We start from the raw sequence: 19,510 nt of genomic DNA on the forward strand, positions 1-19,510 counted from the left end.
CATATATCCTTTTAAGAATGTTAAAAAGTTCCCTACATTTTATTCTGATTCCTAGAGTAGATTCTGTCCAGTGAATCTGATAGCTTCGGGCTCGGTTTTTCAACTCCTCACACTGACTCCGTGGGACAGTGACGAGTGCTTGCCTGCAGACCTGGACAATGTGTTGCCCTTGGTTCTTCACTCGCTCTGCTTGGGTGCTGGTCGCAGCCCCCTCTCAGCACCCCAGCCAGGGGACAGGTACATCTGTTCCATGCCGAGTCCAGTTTCCAGGGCGTGGCTATCTTGCAAATGCAGCTGGCCTATCTCTTCAAGCTCCAAAAGTGCCCTGCTACCAGGGTTCTCCCTTCCTCTTCCTCTCAAAACAAACAAAAATATCGAAATCCATTTTCATACCCCCAGTCTACACTTCTTGATCTCTTGCTGAGTGTTTACAGTAACAACAGATGCACAGTCAGAGGTACTATTAAAGTGTTCAGAGATACTTCAACTTATTTTAAATAAAGAAAACCCTAGTGGAAAAAATCCTGTGTAGGTAAGTCAATAGGGTTCATGTTATAGGCAGAAAATTGTTGAAAAAGCTAACAGAATTTAACAAACCTCTCTAAAACTACAAAGATGTGCTCAGTACTTATTTTTTCTTCGAAAGATGGCTTATTTGGATAGCTGCAGTCAAGAATTGAGCATGCTTTGCACTGACTGGAATTCTCGGCTTAATTAGGTTCTGGCTCTACCATTTTTCCAGCTGAAGAGTGTAGCAAATCCCCCTGACCTCTAAGCAGTTCATTTTCCTTGCCTGCAAAAGAAATCATACCTGCCCTTCCACAATAGTGAGGATCCAGTGCGGTCTTACCCAGAGGACACTTTAATGTATAGAACTCTGAAATGAAATCCTCAAGTGCAGTGTTGAACATTTCCCCATTTTAAGTGTTTAACCTATTACTGGAAATCTAGACATGGTTATACCTTGCAACCACTTCCAGCAGTTCCCACACATGCCTCATCTCCACCCCACAGAACAGCTGCTGCTCTGAGATAAGCACGCAGTTTTTACATAGTCATGAAGACACTCTTCTAACTAACGTGTCAGTTTCCTTCAGGGATCTGTACCAGTTTCAGATAACATGAGGTATACCTCATCCACTGACAAGTAGATTATGTGATTGAGCATGTACATGCAAAACAGCCAACAAGTTAAAAACTGAGTTGTTTAGTCCAGTTGCTAAGTCGTGTCTCACTTTTTGACCCCATGAACAGCCGCACGCCAGGCTCCCCTGTCCTTCACTGCCTCCCAGAGTTTGCATAAATTCATGTCCACTGAGTTGGTGATAGTATCTAAAAACTGAGTAGTGTGTACTAAATATTAGGTTGGTGAAAAAGTACTTGTGATTTTTGACCTTGAATTTTAAATTATTATAACTAGGCTCAAACATCTTTATTAATCAGAATAGGAACCATTAAAATCAATGCAGTTTTGCCAACAAGAAATAAGTTTGTTTACTCCTGTAGCATAAAAATCCATCCTTTGGGATGTGATGAACTCTTGCAAAGCATTTTCTGCATCCTGCAGGTTGTATAAGTGTTTTCCCTGCAAAAAGTTGTCAAGAAGTAGTTGGTTGCTGAGAGGTCAGGTGAATGTGGTGGATGAGGCAAAACTTCATAGCCCAATTTGTTCAACTTTTGAAGTACTGGTTGTGTGACATGCATTGTCATGGGGAAGAACTGGGTGCTTTCTGTTGACCAGTGCTGACTGCAAGTGGCTGTAGACGTCGCAGTTTTCAGTGCCTCTCATCATTTGCTGAGTATACTTCTCAGATGTAATGGTTTCACCAGGATTCAGAAAGCTGTAGTGGATTAGACCAACAGCAGACCACCAAACTGACCATGACCCTTTTTTTGGTGCAAGTTTGCTTTGGAGCTTCTAGGTCAAACCACTGAGCCAGTCACCACTGGTTGTATAAAATCCACTTTTCATCGCACATCACAATCTGATCCAAAAATGGTCTGGTACAGTTGCATCGAATAAGAGAGGACGACACTTCAAAAAGACGATTTTTCTTTATTTGCAGTTAGCTCCTGTGGCACCCACTTACCGACCTTTTTCACCTTTCCAATTTGTTTCCATGCAAAACAACCATAGAATGATTGACGCTGAGTTCTTGGGCAACATTTCACGTAATTTTAAGAGGATCAGCTTCGATAATGCTCTCAATTGGTCATTGTCAGCTTCTGATTGCTGGCCACTGCATTCCTCATCTTCAAGACTCTGGTCTCCTTTGCAAAACTTCTTGACCCACCACTGCCCTGTATGTTCGTTAGCAGTTCCTGAGCCAAAAAGGTGGTGGTGTTGAGAGCTGTCTCTGGTGCTTTATGACCCATTTTGAACTCGAATAAGAAAGTCGCTCAAATTTGCTTTTTGGCTAACATCATTTTCATAGTCTAAAATCAGCATGTAGTTAAGTCATTAGCAAAAAACATAAAGTGAGAAATGCACATTAAAATGGTATATAACAACCACATTTATATAAGAATGTATCCCAATATCAAGTGGCAGATTTCAATAATATAAAACCACAAACACTTTTGCACCAACCTAAAAGAAAGCTTCCCAGTTGGCACTAATGGTAAAGAACCGCTTGCAAATACAGGAGAAGACAGAAGAGATGGGGCTTTGATCCCTGGGGCTTCCCTCCAGGAAGATCCCCTGGAAGAGAGCATGGCAAGGCTTTTTTTTAACTTTATTAACCAACTTTACTTTTTAGAGCAGGCTTAGGTTCAAGGTAAAACTGGGCAGAACGCAGAGTTCCCTTAAGTGTGGTGCAGTGCCCCAACCTCCACCACTGTCCACATGCCTTACCAGAGTGGGACATTTGTTACAATCCACGAACCCACACGGGCACATCATTATCACCCAGAGTCCATTATTTAAGATTCATTCTTGGCATAGCACATTCTGTGGGTTTGGACAAATGTATAATGGTATTGTACCACATAAAATATTTTCACAATTTATGGCATCTTCTGGTATCCATTACCCATTAGCACAGTTTATGGAGTGCTGCCGTATGCCCTGTGCTCTTCCAAGAGCTTTTCATTTATTTTCACCACACCTGTAGGAGGCGGGATGAGAAGGGACATGCCTTGACCTAGATCACCCACCTAGTCAAACATGAGCCAAAATTCCACGCTGCTGCTGCTAAGTCACTTGAGTCGTGTCCGACTCTGTGCGACCCCATAGATAGATGGCAGCCCACCAGGTTCCCCAGTCCCTGGGATTCTCCAGGCAAGAACACTGGAGTGGGCTGCCATTTCCTTCTCCAAAATTCCACGCTACCATCGCTTAATCCCAGTTTCTTCTGTGTATAGCGGGGCTTGGAAAAATAACCATCCTCTTACTGTCAGTGCGACTGCATCTCAATAGCAGAGAGACAATCACTTAATGAATTCTTAACTAGCCAATTCTGTAGGATCTTAGGGATAAAATATAACTGGGCTCTAATAAACACTTCACACTCCACTCGCGGTGGTGCGCACAGCGAGGCACGAGCGGGAGCCCTCTCCTAGCCCAAACTCGTCACTCCAGCCCTGGCCCGGCATTTTAAAATTAAAAAAAAAAAAAAAAACCTGAATAGTTGTTTCCACATCAAAACACTGCTCAAGAATCATCCTCCCCAGCACCAGTCCACAGAAGCCCTCCTTTTCCCCTTTACCTCTAGCACTTTCACGAGAAATGCCTCCTTTCCTGGTGTCTTCCTCCCATCTGCAACCGCTGCTGCACTTCCTACCACCATCTCTCTCCTTCTGTTTACCGGGCTTCCTGTTAATATTGCCCGGGTATAGTGCCTGGGGCTCGGGAAATATTTGTGGATTAAAAGGGAGTCACAAAATCTGACAAGCAACAGGTATTCAATAAAGTTATCGACTGATACTCACTATAAAAGTGAGTACCCCCCGAGCTGCCTAGTCACATCTTACAGTAAGACTGGATTCCAACCTAAAGCGAAGTGTGCATTAGTGCCGTCTTTCAACCTCCCGAGCAGCTTGGGGAAGGCGGAAGGGAGCAAGTTGTTTATTGATCTGCGGTAATCCTACGCTCCTAAAAATTGCCTCGCTGAATCAAAAAGGAAGACGGGAATGTGGGGAGCTGCCCGGGCCTCGGATCCAGTCTGTCCTTGAAAGCTGCAGCTCCCCGGCCTGTGGACTCTGGGCTCTTAATCGGCGGCGCGGCACCTTGTCCAGAGGGCAGGGAGAGGTACCGCGAGCCTCCAGAGTCCACAAGGCGGAGCTCTTTCCACGTGCCCCAGTGCTGCTAGAGACCGCGGGCCAAGACAGCCGGCAAAGCGACGACCTTTCTTTTGACCCCTGCGCCCCGCGTCACGTGACCGATGCCCTAGCGCCGCGCCCCGCCCCCCGCCCGTCACTCACACGACCCGCCCAATAGCGGGCGCGAGGGCGGGCCCCCGAGGGGCGGAGCCTAGGGCTCCGTGCGCCGGAGCTTGTGGCGTCAGAGTGCCCGCGGTGTCCATGGAGAGAGGTTGAGATGGCCGATCTCCAGCCCTAGACACCGGGGCGGCAGGACGGCGAGGATGTCGGCTTCGTTAGTCCGGGCCACTGTCCGGGCTGTGAGCAAGAGGAAGCTGCAGCCCACCCGGGCCGCCCTCACCCTGGTGAGTGGCTGGGGCGCGTGGCCGGGCCGGTGACATTGGTTCACCTCTGCCCCCCCGCAAGGTGGGAGGTCAGTGTGGCGGGGCACTGCACGGCACGACGACTGCGCCCTAGACCCGGGCCGCAGCCGCCGCATCGCCCTCACTGCCTACTCGCCCCTGCTGCTGAGATAAACAAGCGCGGGCGGGCGCGGCTCCGGGAACCTAGGCCCGGGAACTACGTTTCCCAGCAGGCCGCGCGCCGCCGCGTGCGGAGGGGGGAGGGGCGGTGTGAGCGTGGCCCCCGGCAGTCCAGCGCGGCTTTCCGGGACCCTGGGGCCGCGCAGGGTCTTGCAGGGGCTGCAGTGCTGGGGATCGCGGGTGGCTTAGAGGTTGATGTGCCAGGTTCCAGGCGTAACGGGTGAATGAACCAGCCTGAGGCCCTTTTGGAGGAGCCGAGTCGAGCCCAGCCGGGGGATCTCAGCGGTGTGCGTGAGCGCCGGTGAGAGCGCAGACAACAAAGCCCACCCCCCTTGCGGAGATCGAGGCTGCAGCTCACAAAGGGTTGCTTCCTGATGTCTGGGGTGGAAGAGGCTTTGAGATACTCTGTGCCTCCAGTAGGCCTAGGCCGTGGTGACTCTAACGAAGAAGGATACATTTCTACCCTGAGTGAGTTTACAACGTACTCAGGGTGAAAGGTCAAACACACTCAAAGGGGACCGGAGTACGTGCTGTAGCTCTTTAACAGAATTAACTGTGCATGCTGGTTCCTCTACGTACTGCCCAGTTTTGTTTTGTTTTTAACTGAGGGAGAATTCACAGAAAATGAACCATTCTTAAACGTTCGATTCGGTGACGTTTAATACATTCACAGTATTATGGAACCGTAGTTCCTACACACCCTTTGCCCCAAAGGAAAACCCCCTAACCATTAAGCAGTCACTGTTTGCAGTTTTAAAAGATTAATTTCATAAGAAAACATAATCAGCATTCTACACACACACACACACACACACACACACACACACACACTACTCTTGATTAAGAAACCTTTGCGCAAGCACTTCCTGAAGACGGGGAAAAATGATGAGAATGAATCATGGATTTCGTTCAGTCTAATGCCATAAGAAGGCTTATGGCAGAAAGATAAAGAACATTACATCATACTAACACATATATATGGAATTTAGAAAGATGGTAATGATAACCCTATATGCAAAACAGAAAAAGAGACACAGATGTACAGAACAGACTTTTGGACTCTGTGGGAGAAGGGGAGGGTGGGATGTTTCGAGAGAACAGCATGTATATTATCTATAGTGAAACAGATCACCAGCCCAGGTGGGATGCATGAGACAAGTGCTTGGGCCTGGTGCACTGGGAAGACCCAGAGAAATCAGGTGGAGAGGGAGGGGGGAGGGGGGATCGGGATGGGGAATACATGTAACTCCATGGCTGATTCATGTCAATGTATGACAAAACCCACTGCAATGTTGTGAAGTAATTAGCCTCCAACTAATAAAAATAAATGGAAAAAAAAAAAGCCTGTTTCAAACAAACTGCAAAATAAATAATTACAAAATTTAAAAAAAAAGGCTTATGGCAAATTGCTGCTGGAAAATTAGGATTTAGCGAAACAGAATAAAGTCACGATCAGGTGGGAGAATTTGTTTTCATAATGGGTCACTGTTTGGGGTCCATAAGGACATGATCCTGTATTCTGCATTCCTTTTTCCTGTGCCACCAAGCCCATTTTCATTTCTGAAGGATACACCATTAAGTCTAAGACCTACATTTCCCACCCTCCTGGAACACAGTCGTGGGCCAGGCCTTTGGCACCTCTAGAAATGACTGGGAATGATAACCTAGCTCCCTTTCTCAGACCTGAGCTCTCAATCCATGCTTGCTCCTTTATACCCGATTCCTTGTTCTGGCTTACCAGGCCAGTTCTGTCACCAGCACTGCTTTATCATTTCAGTGCTCTGTGCTCGCTTCGGTAGCACATACACTATCATATCAGTGCTCGGTTCACACGGACACTGTGTTGCCTTATATCAGCATTTCCAGTTAACATGCAGGAGTCTGTTGTGTGAATTTATCCGACTTAACTCTCTAGCAGACTTCAGTCCCTTTCCCTGTGATCTTAGCTGGTGCCAAAGCACACCCCTGTTGCTTTCCACCAGAGGTCTGTGGTAGCAGGCTTGAAGTCATTTTAATCCTGGCATGTGTTGCCTGGTCTTAACACACTGGCCTTAACACATGTATTGATGTCTGCCTAACTTTCAAGTGTTTTTGCAAACATTTAACACCACCATGTTCATTTAAGTGCAAAAGGGGTGAAATCATCAAAGGACTAATGAGTGAAGAGAGATGAGAGCAAATTTAATGAGATAATAAAACTGGTAAGAAGAGAGAAATGTTAGCTAAATATGTAAGTTTTGACATAGATGTATTTTGACAAGAATTAGATGTATTGCAACCTTGGAGAAGTGCTATACCTGTCAGCAAAAAGTGTGATTCCATGTTTTCAGCACCAAATTATCAGCAGTAACTGATGTTAATCCAGGGGAAGTTGGCCGTTTGCTGGAAAGAAAGACTTAAAAGATTAGTCCCAGTCACTTTTATGCAGCCCAGGATAGGCCCTTGATAGAATACCTTAAGATTTCAACTCACCACGTCTAGGGCAGTACCCTTCACACCTGCAGAGAACATCCCAGGAGGATGACGTCCCCTTCCCCTACTTTCCGGCAGACCCACAAATTGATGAATGGTATTGAACATCCAGGAGCAAGAGTAATTTTACTTTAGCTAACCAAAGAATTTGAAGATTTAACATTCCACTGTTGGCACGCGTACATGCTCAGTTGCTTCGGTCGTGATTGACTCTTTGTGACCCTATAAACTGTAGCCCTTCCGGCTCCTCTGTCCATGGGATTCTCCAGGCAAGAATACTAGAGCGGGTTGCCATGCCCTCCTCCAGGGGATCTTCCCAACCCAGGGATCGAACCCACGTCTCTTACGTCTCCTCCGCTGGCAGGCAGGTTCTTCACCACTAGTGCCACCTGGGAAACCCCCACTGCTGGCAGAGCCCTTTATTTCCATTGTTATACAAATTAGAATCATTGCTGCCATAATTTACTGCTGAGATACACCCACAGCTGGCCTAAAGCTCAGCTAAAGCTGTAAAGATTAATGCCACATAGCCAGCATCATTCTAGATGCACCAGAGAGAAGTTAATTTATTATATACAGTGAGTGTCTCAAGGCTTAATTTTTAGCTGCACCTGGTTGAGAAGCGTATGGAAACAATATAATGTTAAGTACACTGAGGCTCAAGGAAATGTTCACTGAAGGACTAGCCCAGAAGTCCTTTGGAACAGTGACCAAGCTGTGGGATTTGTATATGGAGATAGTTTAAGGGGCATTACACAGGAAACAATTGGAAGTAGCCTGAATATCTAACAATGAAAGGTCAGTTACATTAGAGTAAATCCTGTTGGTGAGATTTGTAAATCATGATTTTTAAAGGTTTGGGAGTGATAATTCTTCATTCTTTGACTTGGTAGTCCTGTGCAACTTTTTGAATATTTAATCTTTAATACCTAAATCACAGAATCGAATAAAGCGATGGTGCATATAGACCATTAAGCACCTGGAAAGTACTCAGCAAACAGTGAATATATGTATGTTATTATACTATGTGTCAAATAAGAAGCATGTTAAACTTTCAAAAGTAGGCTAAAATTGTGAATAGATACAATGATTACCTGCAGACACAGGAATAGTAAAAGGCAAAAGGGAAACAGCACCATAATGCCATAGTTGTTAAAGAATGAATTAAACAGTATACTGTAATATATTCATTGGCTACTCCTTATCTGCCATCTTTTAAACTGTAAAATGTCAGATTTATTATGAAAATAGGTTGTAGTTGTTGGCTCATATTTAGTATACATAATCATGGAGTTAACTTTGGGTTTTAATCTTGTTTCCTTAAACAGCAAAAAATGAAAATTGCCTGGGGAAATGACTAAGGAAATACAGTATTGAGGATGGAAAGTTTCTGCTACAAGGAATAGAAACCCTATGGCATTGGATAAAGTAAAAGTATGTTGCTATGAAGTAGTTTAAAAAGTTTTTTCACCTACAGTGCTTTCTCCTGTAATTTCGGCAACAAAGACAGACTGGAACTCTTTTATTTTTTTAAGGCCAAAATATCTCACTCAAAGATACTCATGAAAGAATGTTGTTCTGTGATACATGTATGAAAGACATCATTATATTTCATTGAGTTTCAGGGGCCGCTTAAATTTTCATTCACTGACCAAATCTCAGGTGAATTATACTCATTAATTATCCATAAATTTCTTGGACAGATGTGGGTTTCTTAGGTGTTTGGGGAGTATGTTGAAATTGGAGAGACACTAGGCATGCAGCATGTTGTTTTGAAGTTTTTATATTATTTCCTGGAAGGATCTTAGGTCCCAGATGTTTCCTGTTCAGTCGTTCTGACTTGTTCTGAACATCCATCACTTGGAAGATTCTTTGCCCTGAAATAAGTACTCAGCAAGGTTATCCATCCTCATTAGTAACACCCCTCCCAATGGGTTATGTTTGGTTTCTGCCTGACTAGACAGCTAAGACACGTTCTGGTTCCTGTAACGACAGTTTCCCGACACACAGGTTATTTTTCCCTCAAGCTCCTTTCAGTATGAGATGTTGAACATCAACCACTTTGTGATAAGTGAACCACTCTCTCTGAATTGTTTTTGTTTGCTGCTTAAGTGTTTTCTACCAGGGGTTGAGAAAAAAGGAAGCGTGTTACTTTTGTAAAGCCAGATTAGACAAGTTAGAAAGTTAGGCATAGGGCTCAGGAGTTCCCTGGTTGTCTAGTGGTCAGGGTTTGGTGCTTTCACTGCCAAAGATGGACCCAGGTCCAGTCTCTGGTTGGGGTGAAAAGAAACACCAGGGGGTGTAGGGGCAGCGTAGCACGCCTGCCCTGATCTTACATCACGCAGCGGCACACCTCCAAGCCACCAGCTCTAAACCAAGGTTCCACATCAGGTTGGACTTGCGGTGAATATTTTCCCATGGCTGTGCCATTTTTTTTTTAATCTACTGAAAAATCTGTTGATTATAATTTGATAGTAATTAGGTTAATCTCTCTCACATGGGAAATTTGACCGGGAAATTTTGGAAAGCTAGTTTTCACTGGCAGTCATTTTGAAAGGTAAATAAGCACGTAAAATTTTTTTTCACTAAAATTTCTGTAACTATTTGAAGCTGACATAACTGTAATCTCAAAAAGAAAAAAAATCCATAATTCTTCAGCATTTCCTCCTTTCCCCCATCCCCATCCCATCCCAAGTTGTTGCTCTGTTGCCTCCTGTTCTGATAGAACCGTGGGAAATGGCCTTTTTAAACCTTAACCCACTGTGATTAATTTAACTTTTTTTTATTCAGTGACACACAGTAAGAAATATGTCCACAGCATATATTAATAACTGAAATCAAAGTTTCACGAACTGTTTATCAAGTGCAGGGCATTGGTTTATCTTCTATTTGGGGGCTGGGGGAGGGAATTGCTTTTTTAATGCTAGTCTCAACCCTCTAAATTTGTTTCCTGAGTTTTCTTGGGTCCAGACTCTGCTTCGGCATCTTCGTCTGGCCAGGCCCCCACCAGACGGACACCTGAGCCACCCATCCAGGCTACTCTCCCAGCACAGGCTTGAGCTCTGGCCCCAGTGATGGTCTCAGTGTCCACTCAACTTCATAAACCAGGAAAATGCCTGTATAGAAAATTAGAGAAGCTACATAGCATTGCCAGCTAGAGGAGCTAGTAAAACAGAAAGTAGGAAAGACATGTCTTTTCATGATGACATACTTGCATCATTGGAGTAACAGCTGGCTTATGTTGGGCTCTTTGTTCCTGGTACTGTTCTAGATGCTCTTCATTAATTTGCTCATTTGCTCTTCACAAGAATCCTGAGGAAAGGGGACTTTATCCCTGTTTAAGCCAAGTATTGGGCTAAGACACAGCTAAGACGTACTCTCCCTGAAAAGGCTTTTTCATCAAGGAAGTTTATCTATACACATGTAGTATATCAAGACATTTTCTTATTTTGAGAACAACTAGGCTCAGTTAAACAGCATTTCCCATGAAAACTCTTGTGTGTGTCCTTGTTTGTATCATTGACTAGCTTCAATTCAGTTCCACGTCCCGTTCTAACTTGCTTCCTGACCTGCATATAGGTTTCTCAAGAGGCAGGTCAGGTGGTCTGGTATTCCCATCTCTTGAAGAATTTTCCACAGTTTATTGTGATCCACACAGTCGAAGGCTTTGGCATAGTCAATAAAGAGAAATAGATGTTTTTTTGGAACTCTGTTGCTTTTTCGATGATCCAGCGGATGTTGGCAATTTGATCTCTGGTTCCTCTGCCCTTTCATTTAGATACCCGAGATGCTGATTTAAGAATCTCTGTAAACGTTTGGTGGGACTGGCATGAGAGGCACACTCGGTGTTATTTGATGTGTTATTACTCTATCTTACTTTTTCCTCTAGATATGCATTTGTTGGCTCTGAAGAGGTTTAGGGTAAGCAGAATGAGCAACAGTGTCGCTCATAGGGTAAGCAGAATGATCAGCAGGAAAAGTGCCTGAAAACTGTCTGTCCCAGCACAGCACTTGATATCACTCATTGAGTGTGGAGCGCCTTCCGTGTCTCAGGCAGCGTGCCTGCTGCTGAGCATAGGGTAGGAATACAAGGGAGATGCTGACCGGAAAAGCTTGTGCCGTGAGGAGATGGTACCGTAGAAATTATGACAGGGAGCCCTCCTGGACTGCAGTAGAGGACGAGGACGGAGGGATGAGGAGGATGTTGCTAGTAGATGTTTTTTTTTAATTTTTTAAATGCTTTTAATTGAGTAGAGTTCATATGCCTATATAAAATCCAAAAGGTACTTGGTAAGAATGGAACATAAATTCACCACATGAATTTGTTAAAGATTAGCCCTGAATTCTTAAAGCCTAGGAAATACAAGGCTTTGAAGAACGTAAAATTTGTAGCTAACAACTTAATAACCTTTTCTTTTTTCAGACACCTTCAGCGGTAAACAAGATAAAACAACTTCTTAAAGATAAGCCTGAACATGTAAGTAAAACCAATCAGACAAATATTTACAAACAAATTGAAGTTGTGTTTTCACAAGACGTTTATCTTGTGATAAACAGTATACTTTCATTAATTAGGGGTTTTTATTTTAAAAAGTAAAAAACGAAAAAAAAAATAAAATAAAAAGTAAAAAACACTCATGATTGTTAAATGCAAATAACACAGGTCGTTATGAAAAGGAAGTCACTCTCTCACCCCACATCCTTGTTCTCTCCCCTCTAAGAGGCAGTCTCCTCATGTCCTTGCAGAGACATCTGTATTTTATTTATACCTCGACCAGGGTCTCTCAGCCTCGGCACCGATGACGTTTTGGACTGGGTGGTTCTTTGTTGAGAGTGGATTGCGGGGTGTTCAGCAGCATCTCTGGCTTCTGCAGGGTAATTCCCTGAGGGGCACCGCCAGCCTAGGCCTTGCTTGTTCCGTTTGCATGTGTCTCTTTTCCTACCTAGGTGAAAGCATGCCATGCAGGCTGTGGTAACACTTTGCTTTGCCCTGATAATACGGCTTGAAGATCCTTCCCTGTCCTTATGTAAAAGTCCTCATTCTTTTTCATGGCTGCATAGACTAGTATATTCCACTGAACAAGTTTATTTAGCCAGGCTCTCGTATAAAAAGTCTTTGTGGTTGTCCTTTTTCAGTGCTGCCACAAATACTATTCAGCATATATTTACTGTCTGTAGCATGCCCATTGCTCTAGACCTGTAGGCATAGCTTAGTTCATCTATGTAGACTATACTCTTTGATATAGAATTGTTCAACAAGGGGTATGCATATCATCTTAGTGCATTGTTAATTATCTAAGGGATATGTAAATGACTTCCAAGACAATTAATATTTGGAGATTAGACAACAGAGTAATTTCTGGGTTCTTTTGCACAATCTGTGTTACAGTGTAATGGGAGTTCTAGCATGTTCATCCTAAGAATTATTAAATCTAAAGTGTATCAGTGTTCCAACTCAATTTGGATAGACTAAAGACCAGAGCATAAATTGACCAGTTGACACAATTTTGCTTTGTGGTGTTGAGGAAAGTTTGTTCGTGATGTGAAAAAGGTTGAGCAGACACTTCATCAGGTGTTATTTGTGGCGTAAGCAGCTCCTTTTCCAAACTCCAGTTACCTCAAGTGCCTGAATCTTTTCCTGATAGTTGAACTTCCTGCTACTTTGAGTCTTCCTGTTGTAAAGATCAAAGCTCAGTTAAATATTTATGACATGTGCTCCAGAATTTCAGTCAGGCAGTTTACTATTTACCTTGGTGAGTATGTGAAATTTCCTCGCATATTCTCAAAGCTGTCACTCTGAAGGTGTGAATAAGACTACTGTCACCTTGTTTGAGGACGGAAGAGAGTGCTCTGAATGCTTTGGTTCATCAGAACCCCCAGATGGCTTAGCATCTAAGTCACGCTCTCCACCAGATGTCTTCCCACGTTACAGCTACCTTACTGGAGCAAGCACATGTTACTGCTTTTCATGGAAACAAGATCAGCTTACTGAAATGATACTTCTTAGAAAAATGCTATATACACACATGAAAAAGAAGATGGGACCCCAGAATAGAAATTGGGGAAATGTTAGAAAATTACATAGAAGAAGATATTAGTATTTTAAAAGTGCTCTTTGACCACTTTTTAAATTTCTTATGTCTGTGTTGACTGCAATCTTTTGCTTTCTGGTAGTCGAGAATGTTTGCAGAATTACGGCCCCATGTCATGGAGAGGCAAAATGAGATCACCAGGTGACGGCCTATGAAGCTTGGTGAACCTAACCACAGGGAATTCCCTAAGCATAGATTAGGACCCTGGGCTTTCACTGCCAAGGGTGCACATTCATTCCCTGGTCAAGGAAGTAAGATCGTACAAGCTGTGTGGTGTAGCCAAAAAGAAAAGTTTAGATTTTATATGAAATAGGCTGAAAGAAAACAGGAAGAAACACATAGCTCATTTTTATGGTAGTGATGTCTGTAGTTTTGGGGGGAAGTTTTCCCTTTGTATTTTTTCTTTGTATATAATTGGTTTTATTCTTTTTCAGATCCCTGCCATCATTGTAGTGATATATGTAGATAGTTGAGATTTTATATGCTAGTTTCTCATTCTGCTTCCTAAAGGGACATTTTTTTTTCTTTTTTTTTTTTTTATTAGTTGGAGGCTAATTACTTTACATCATTACAGTAGTTTTTGTCATACATTGAAATGAATTAGCCATGGATTTACATGTATTCCCCATCCCGGTCCCCCCTCCCACCTCCCTCTCCACCCGATCCCTCTGGGTCTTCCCAGTGCACCAGGCCTGAGCACTTGTCTCATGCACCCAACCTGGGCTGGTGATCTGTTTCACCCTAGATAATATACATGTTTCAATGCTGTTCTCTTGAACATCCCACCCTCGCCTTCTCCCAGAGTCCACAAGTCTGTTCTATACATCTGAGTCTCTTTTTCTGTTTTGCATATAGGGTTATCGTTACCATCTTTCTATATTCCATATATATGTGTTAATATACTGTAATGGTCTTTATCTTTCTGGCTTACTTCACTCTCTATAATGGGCTCCAGTTTCATCCATCTCATTAGAACTGATTCAAGTGAATTCTTTTTAATGGCTGAGTAATATTCCATGGTGTATATGTACCACAGCTTCCTCATCCATTCGTCTGCTGATGGGCATCTGGGTTGCTTCCATGTCCTGGCTATTATAAACAGTGCTGCGATGAACATTGGGGTGCACGTGTCTCTTTCAGATCTGGTTTCCTTGGTGTGTATGCCCAGAAGTGGGATTGCTGGGTCATATGGCAGTTCTATTTCCAGCTTTTTAAGAAATCTCTAAAGGGACATTTCATAACAGAAATCTAATATTAATCTTTTGCTTTTGAAGAAATGAATGTCAGATAGGGCTTTTATTAATATAATTGTTTAATCTGTGCTACTTCAAAACCAAGTTTCCTTTTACAATGCCTTTTCAGGTTGGTGTGAAAGTTGGTGTCCGAACCAGGGGTTGTAATGGCCTTTCCTACACTTTAGAATATACAAAGACAAAAGGAGACTCTGATGAAGAAGTTATTCAAGATGGTGAGTTTTAAACAAACTTTTTCTGGGCACTTTGTTCTACCTAAAATGTTTAGCCTTCTGAAGCCTGAAGAGTAATGATGATAATAGTAAGAGTGGTGTCTAATCCTCACTATGAGGGAGACATGGTTTGACAGGCTTTCATATGTTGACTGTTTTATACACAGCAACCAAATGAGAATAGTTCTATATTGCCCCCATTTGGCAGATGAAGAAACTGAGGCACTAAGGTTAAATATGTTTGCGTAAGGTCACACAGCTAGGAAATGGCCTTGTGAACATTTGAACCCAATCAAGTTTACCCCAGAGCTGTGCTCTTAGTAACCAGTTGATAGATTATTGGATAAACTTACTTGTTTCAGTTATGAAAGGCTATCATTGTGTGCCTAAAGATTTTAAGATGATAAAACTTCAACCACTTGGATGAACCAACCACTTTGGTGCGAAGCATCTATGTCAAATAAGTAAATATTATTTTTAAAATCAATGCATAAAAGTATCTTAATCCTGTAATCTTTTATCTGACTCAGTTTCTTGTAAGGAAGAAAGCTTTCTTAATCCATTTGTATTTATGAGGATACCCACCTCCACCTACATAGTAACTAGGAAGTTATGTTATTAACAGCTTTCCAGTCCATAAGCAGAAAAACAGAACTACTTGTCCTGATCACTGTGATTTAGTCCTGTTAAATCAGGCCATTGTATCGTAGTCCTTTGTGTTTCCCAAGGCTTGGCAGCTTTTTGTGTGCACAGATGTCATTTCAGTATTTTCATTAATTTTATTGACTGCATCTTTACAGAACTCTTACTGAGAACATACAGATTTTCATCATGTGGCAAATTCCAGTTTTACATAGAATTGTCATGGAATTTGCCTGTGTACAGCTGTCTAGCCTAATACAATTGTTTTTGACATAAATTATTGTATAGGAAAGGGGACAGACAGGAAACTGAGCACTGCATTCCTTAAAGGAAATGACAGATTCAAAAGCGTCTTGTTTGACTTCTCTTAGTGGTTACTATTTAAAGTTCAGTTGTGCTTTGAATCAGTAGGTTCCAGGGTGGGCATGACTCATGTTCTATGACTCATGTTTTCTTCTCCCTCAGGAGTCAGAGTGTTCATCGAGAAGAAAGCACAGCTAACACTGTTAGGAACAGAAATGGACTATGTTGAAGACAAATTATCCAGTGAGTTTGTGTTCAATAACCCAAACATCAAAGGAACGTGTGGCTGTGGAGAGAGCTTTAACATTTGACTCCTCAGGACTGCTCGGGCTGCAGGCCCCAGGAGAGCTGTGGAAGCTCCAGGGCTTATTGAAGAAACCATGTGACTGTCACATGCTTCAGGTGTGTACATGTATGACTGCCTGCCAAGGAAAATAAAGTGATGCATTTGAAAATGAAGCTAGTGTGTTAGATTCCAGAAGAATTGATACTTTTGTTCTTTATACGGGACAGAAAATCAGAATCCATTGCTCTCTTTGGGTCATCTTTCTGATCTGTAAAGAAAAAGTTAAATTCTCCTTCCTGCATCCTTTCTGTTAGAACTGGTTCCATGGAAGTGGCCTTCCTGGGAAGATTTCAGAAAACGTGTTCTTAACAGCTGTGCTTTGGTAGATCTTTCTCTTCCCAACAAGATTGATGACTTGAGGCAAGACGTCTAGACTGCTGGTGTCGTGTGATGGCGCACTGTTTTCCTGCCCAGACTTGGCATAGTGTTCCTACATTTTTTATCCAGAATTTCAGTGTCAGATGCCTCATTTGCTTATTATCCTGTAGCATCCCCAGCCATTAGATTAAAATACCAAACAAAGCTTTCCTTGAACTACAGTGCCGAACAGTTCCCAGTGATGAGATCAGAAGGTAAATACTTCACCCACCTGTTTTTTTAAAAAGTCCATTTCTTTTGCCACTCTTAAGTGTCTGCCCAGAGGTGAGACCTCAAGCTGACTTAGATCCTTTCTCTTAAAGTCTCTTTAAGGGACTTCCCTGGTGGTCCAGTGGTTAAGATTAGACGCTTCCACTGCAGGGGGCGTGGGTTCCACCCCTGATCAGGGAAATAAGACCCCAAAACGCTGCATGGCAAGGCCAAAAAAAAAAAAATAGGAAGTTCTCTTAAAAGCCGTCTAACCCACTCACTCGATTCTTTACCTGGGGAATAAAACCCCAGGGATGCTGATGGGCTTTTGTCCCCCCACACTGCAGGCTGGATTGGGGCAGAGCGGGGGCCACCCGCACCTCCTCTCTCGGAGGTGCCACACCAGCTGTGTGCTCTGAGGCAGCCAGTGGAGGTAACTGGGTGATCTGGCTTCTTATCTGGTCAGCATTTTGATTAGATTTCCTTGTAATTTGGAGAGCATATTTAGCTTTATTTTATTTGGGGTGAGAAGAGTCTTATTTTAAAACCCAAGTATGTGAATTACCATCTTGCTTCACTAGGACTTGCAACAGGAGTTCATACTAGCAGGGAAGAGGGCACCGTGGCAACCCAGAGTTGTTCTTCTGGAATGAGGTAGTGATTGTGAAGCAGAACACGGGGATCTTTTCTTGTAATTCCCAGCATGTGTACACTTTCTGGATCCTAAGTCCAGTTGCTAAAAGTTTAAGCCTAATATTTTAACCTAACATTTTTATCGCCACCCTTTCTTAAACAGTGTTCCTTTTGTCCTTTAGTTATTGATTTTCCTGGATTTGACTTAAGTGTTCTATGAGATGGCATATTTGCTGCTTTTGAAAGCCTGTTCTTATGAACTGAAATAGCTGAGTTGCTGTATGTTTGTTATATTTACTAAGGTACCTGGCACAGAATGCACCAAAACCTAGAGCAGCAGCTTTATGTAAATGCTTATGAATTTGTATTGTTACTATAATTGTCAACCCACTTATAATTTATGCAATACTGTATATATGTAGAGATTGAATTGCCAATAAAAGAAAAGTAGCCTCTTTGTGATCATAAAGTTGCCTTTTCTTTTAAGACAGCAGGGTTTGGGAGTAAAGCCGTTGTTGCCACTAGTAAGTAATGCCATATTTTTCTAGCCAGTCTCTCCACTGCCAGGATTTTCCCCACCCAATTCTGTTGCATCCACTCTTTCAGTAGCTGGGTTCCCTGTGCAGCCTATTGACAGACCATTTCAGATTGCTCTGGGCTCCAGAGTCCTCATCCTCATTCTCTCTCTTCTGCATTGCCTTTCTCCCCTTCTCATTATAAGTTATGGTCATTCGCTTCATCCAAACTGCGGCCTACAGCCTCCCACACAGATTTGTTCTTTACTTTCTCAAGTGGTATTATCCTGATATGGAATGCTTTTTCCAACTTTGTCACTTGAGCTTTATGTTCATCTCCTACTCGAAGCTGCTTAGCAGTTACCTTCAGGCATATTTGTAAGCACCTGGTCTCTCCCATCCCTGAAACTTCACAGATAACCAGAGATAGGCTCTGACCTCAAAGATCTCAGCACTAACAAATGGGGCAGACACCAATGAATAGGTAAGTAAAATAGCAGGTAAAGGCTGATAGTATTTATTCCATACTTGCTTCATGCCAGGAACTGTTCTGATTAGCATACTCTTCACAGCAGCCCAGTAAAGTAAGTCTGATGACTATCTTTTTCATAAATGAGAAACTGAAGTGTAGCATGGATAAAATATTGATAGTTGACCTAAGGTCACATGGTAAGTAGTTGAGTCAGGACAACAAGCCACAGCATCTGACTCCAATCCCATGACCCCCACCACTGGGTCACACTACACATGATAACTGAGATTGCAGATGCACTTCTAAAAAGGTATCTAAGGATGGCTCAGACAGTAAAGAATCTGTCTGCAATGCAGGTGACCTGGGTTCGAGGTCAGGAAGATCCCTAGAGAAGGGAATAGCTGCCCACTCCAGTAATATTTTTTTCCCACTCCAGTATTCTTGCTGTAGAATTCCATGGACAGAGGACCCTGGCAGGCTGTAGTCCATGGGGTTGCAAAGAGATGACTGAGCAGCTAACACTTCCACTTTTTCACACGTGATAAGAACCGAGATATTGCGGGTGCACTTCTAAAAAGGTATCTAAGGGGTTATGACACCTGAGCTGAGTCTTAGAGGGGAAAGAGGGAAGAGAATGAACAAAAGTAAGGAGGGTTAAAAGCACGCTAGGAAACTGAGCACTTAGAAGACTGAGGCACGGTGCAGAGATGGCAGGTGGGCCCAGGAACTGGGACTGGCTCTAGGTTGTCTGCGTGTGGTGGGAGCTGCGAAGGCTTTCCCAAGGGGGTCATGAAAACGACTACATTGTGAAGTGTCACCCTGGCTGCCCCGTGGAGCTGGAGAAGGCTATATGAGGAGGGCAGACAGGAGGAAGCTACTGCAAAACCCCAGATGGGATGTGAGGGCGGGGCCAGCGTGAAGTGGGAGGGGCTCCACTAACACCAACCTCAACAGGCTATTCGTTTTGTGACTTGTGGACAATCACATTAGCAATGTTTGTGCTGGTGTCTGGGTTTTGGTTTGTTGCTTGCACGATAGTGAAAGGTTCTTGAAGACAGGAGCACTGTCATTTTCTTTGGTACTCACTTAGCACCAAGCACATGGTTATTTGGCAGAATAAATCCTATAAGCCATGTCATGTCCAGTCTGTTCTGCATCCTGT

At 43.2% G+C, this 19,510-nt stretch overlaps 1 protein-coding gene and 1 long non-coding RNA gene across 4 annotated transcripts; one reads left to right on the forward strand and one right to left on the reverse strand.

The window, feature by feature from the left end:
- Positions 1-1,417: 1,417 nt before the first annotated feature.
- Positions 1,418-4,351, reverse strand: LOC139032444 (uncharacterized). The gene is made up of 2 exons (XR_011484986.1): positions 3,708-4,351; positions 1,418-3,107 (listed from the first exon to the last, which is right to left on the reverse strand). It is a non-coding gene; the product is annotated as an uncharacterized lncRNA (long non-coding RNA).
- Positions 4,352-4,463: 112 nt separating this feature from the next.
- On the forward strand, positions 4,464-17,830 carry ISCA1 (iron-sulfur cluster assembly 1). 3 transcript variants are annotated; one of them, XM_020915462.2, is made up of 5 exons: positions 4,576-4,664; positions 8,642-8,747; positions 11,737-11,790; positions 14,768-14,873; positions 15,978-17,830. In XM_020915462.2, exons 2-5 carry the CDS (start codon positions 8,727-8,729, stop codon positions 16,124-16,126), a joined length of 330 nt encoding a protein of 109 aa, XP_020771121.1. In that variant the 5' UTR covers positions 4,576-4,664; positions 8,642-8,726; the 3' UTR covers positions 16,127-17,830. The 3 variants fall into 3 exon arrangements, with proteins under 3 accessions (XP_070315629.1, XP_020771120.1, XP_020771121.1); XM_020915461.2 differs by lacking the exon at positions 8,642-8,747 and having other exon boundaries at positions 4,466-4,664; XM_070459528.1 differs by lacking the exons at positions 8,642-8,747; positions 11,737-11,790 and having other exon boundaries at positions 4,464-4,664.
- Positions 17,831-19,510: the final 1,680 nt, after the last annotated feature.

Source organism: Odocoileus virginianus, chromosome 31 (genome assembly GCF_023699985.2).
Source record: "Odocoileus virginianus isolate 20LAN1187 ecotype Illinois chromosome 31, Ovbor_1.2, whole genome shotgun sequence".
Taxonomy (NCBI): Eukaryota; Metazoa; Chordata; class Mammalia; order Artiodactyla; family Cervidae; genus Odocoileus; species Odocoileus virginianus.

What these genes read in the sequence shown, in the direction of transcription:
- ISCA1 (XM_020915461.2), top strand. Translation starts at nt 4,584, where the DNA reads ATGTCGGCTTCGTTAGTCCGGGCCACTGTCCGGGCTGTGAGCAAGAGG. An exon ending in CCCGGGCCGCCCTCACCCTG is followed by an intron (nt 4,665 to 11,736) that starts GTGAGTGGCTGG and finishes TTCTTTTTTCAG; the next exon opens with ACACCTTCAGCGGTAAACAA. An exon ending in TTAAAGATAAGCCTGAACAT is followed by an intron (nt 11,791 to 14,767) that starts GTAAGTAAAACC and finishes ATGCCTTTTCAG; the next exon opens with GTTGGTGTGAAAGTTGGTGT.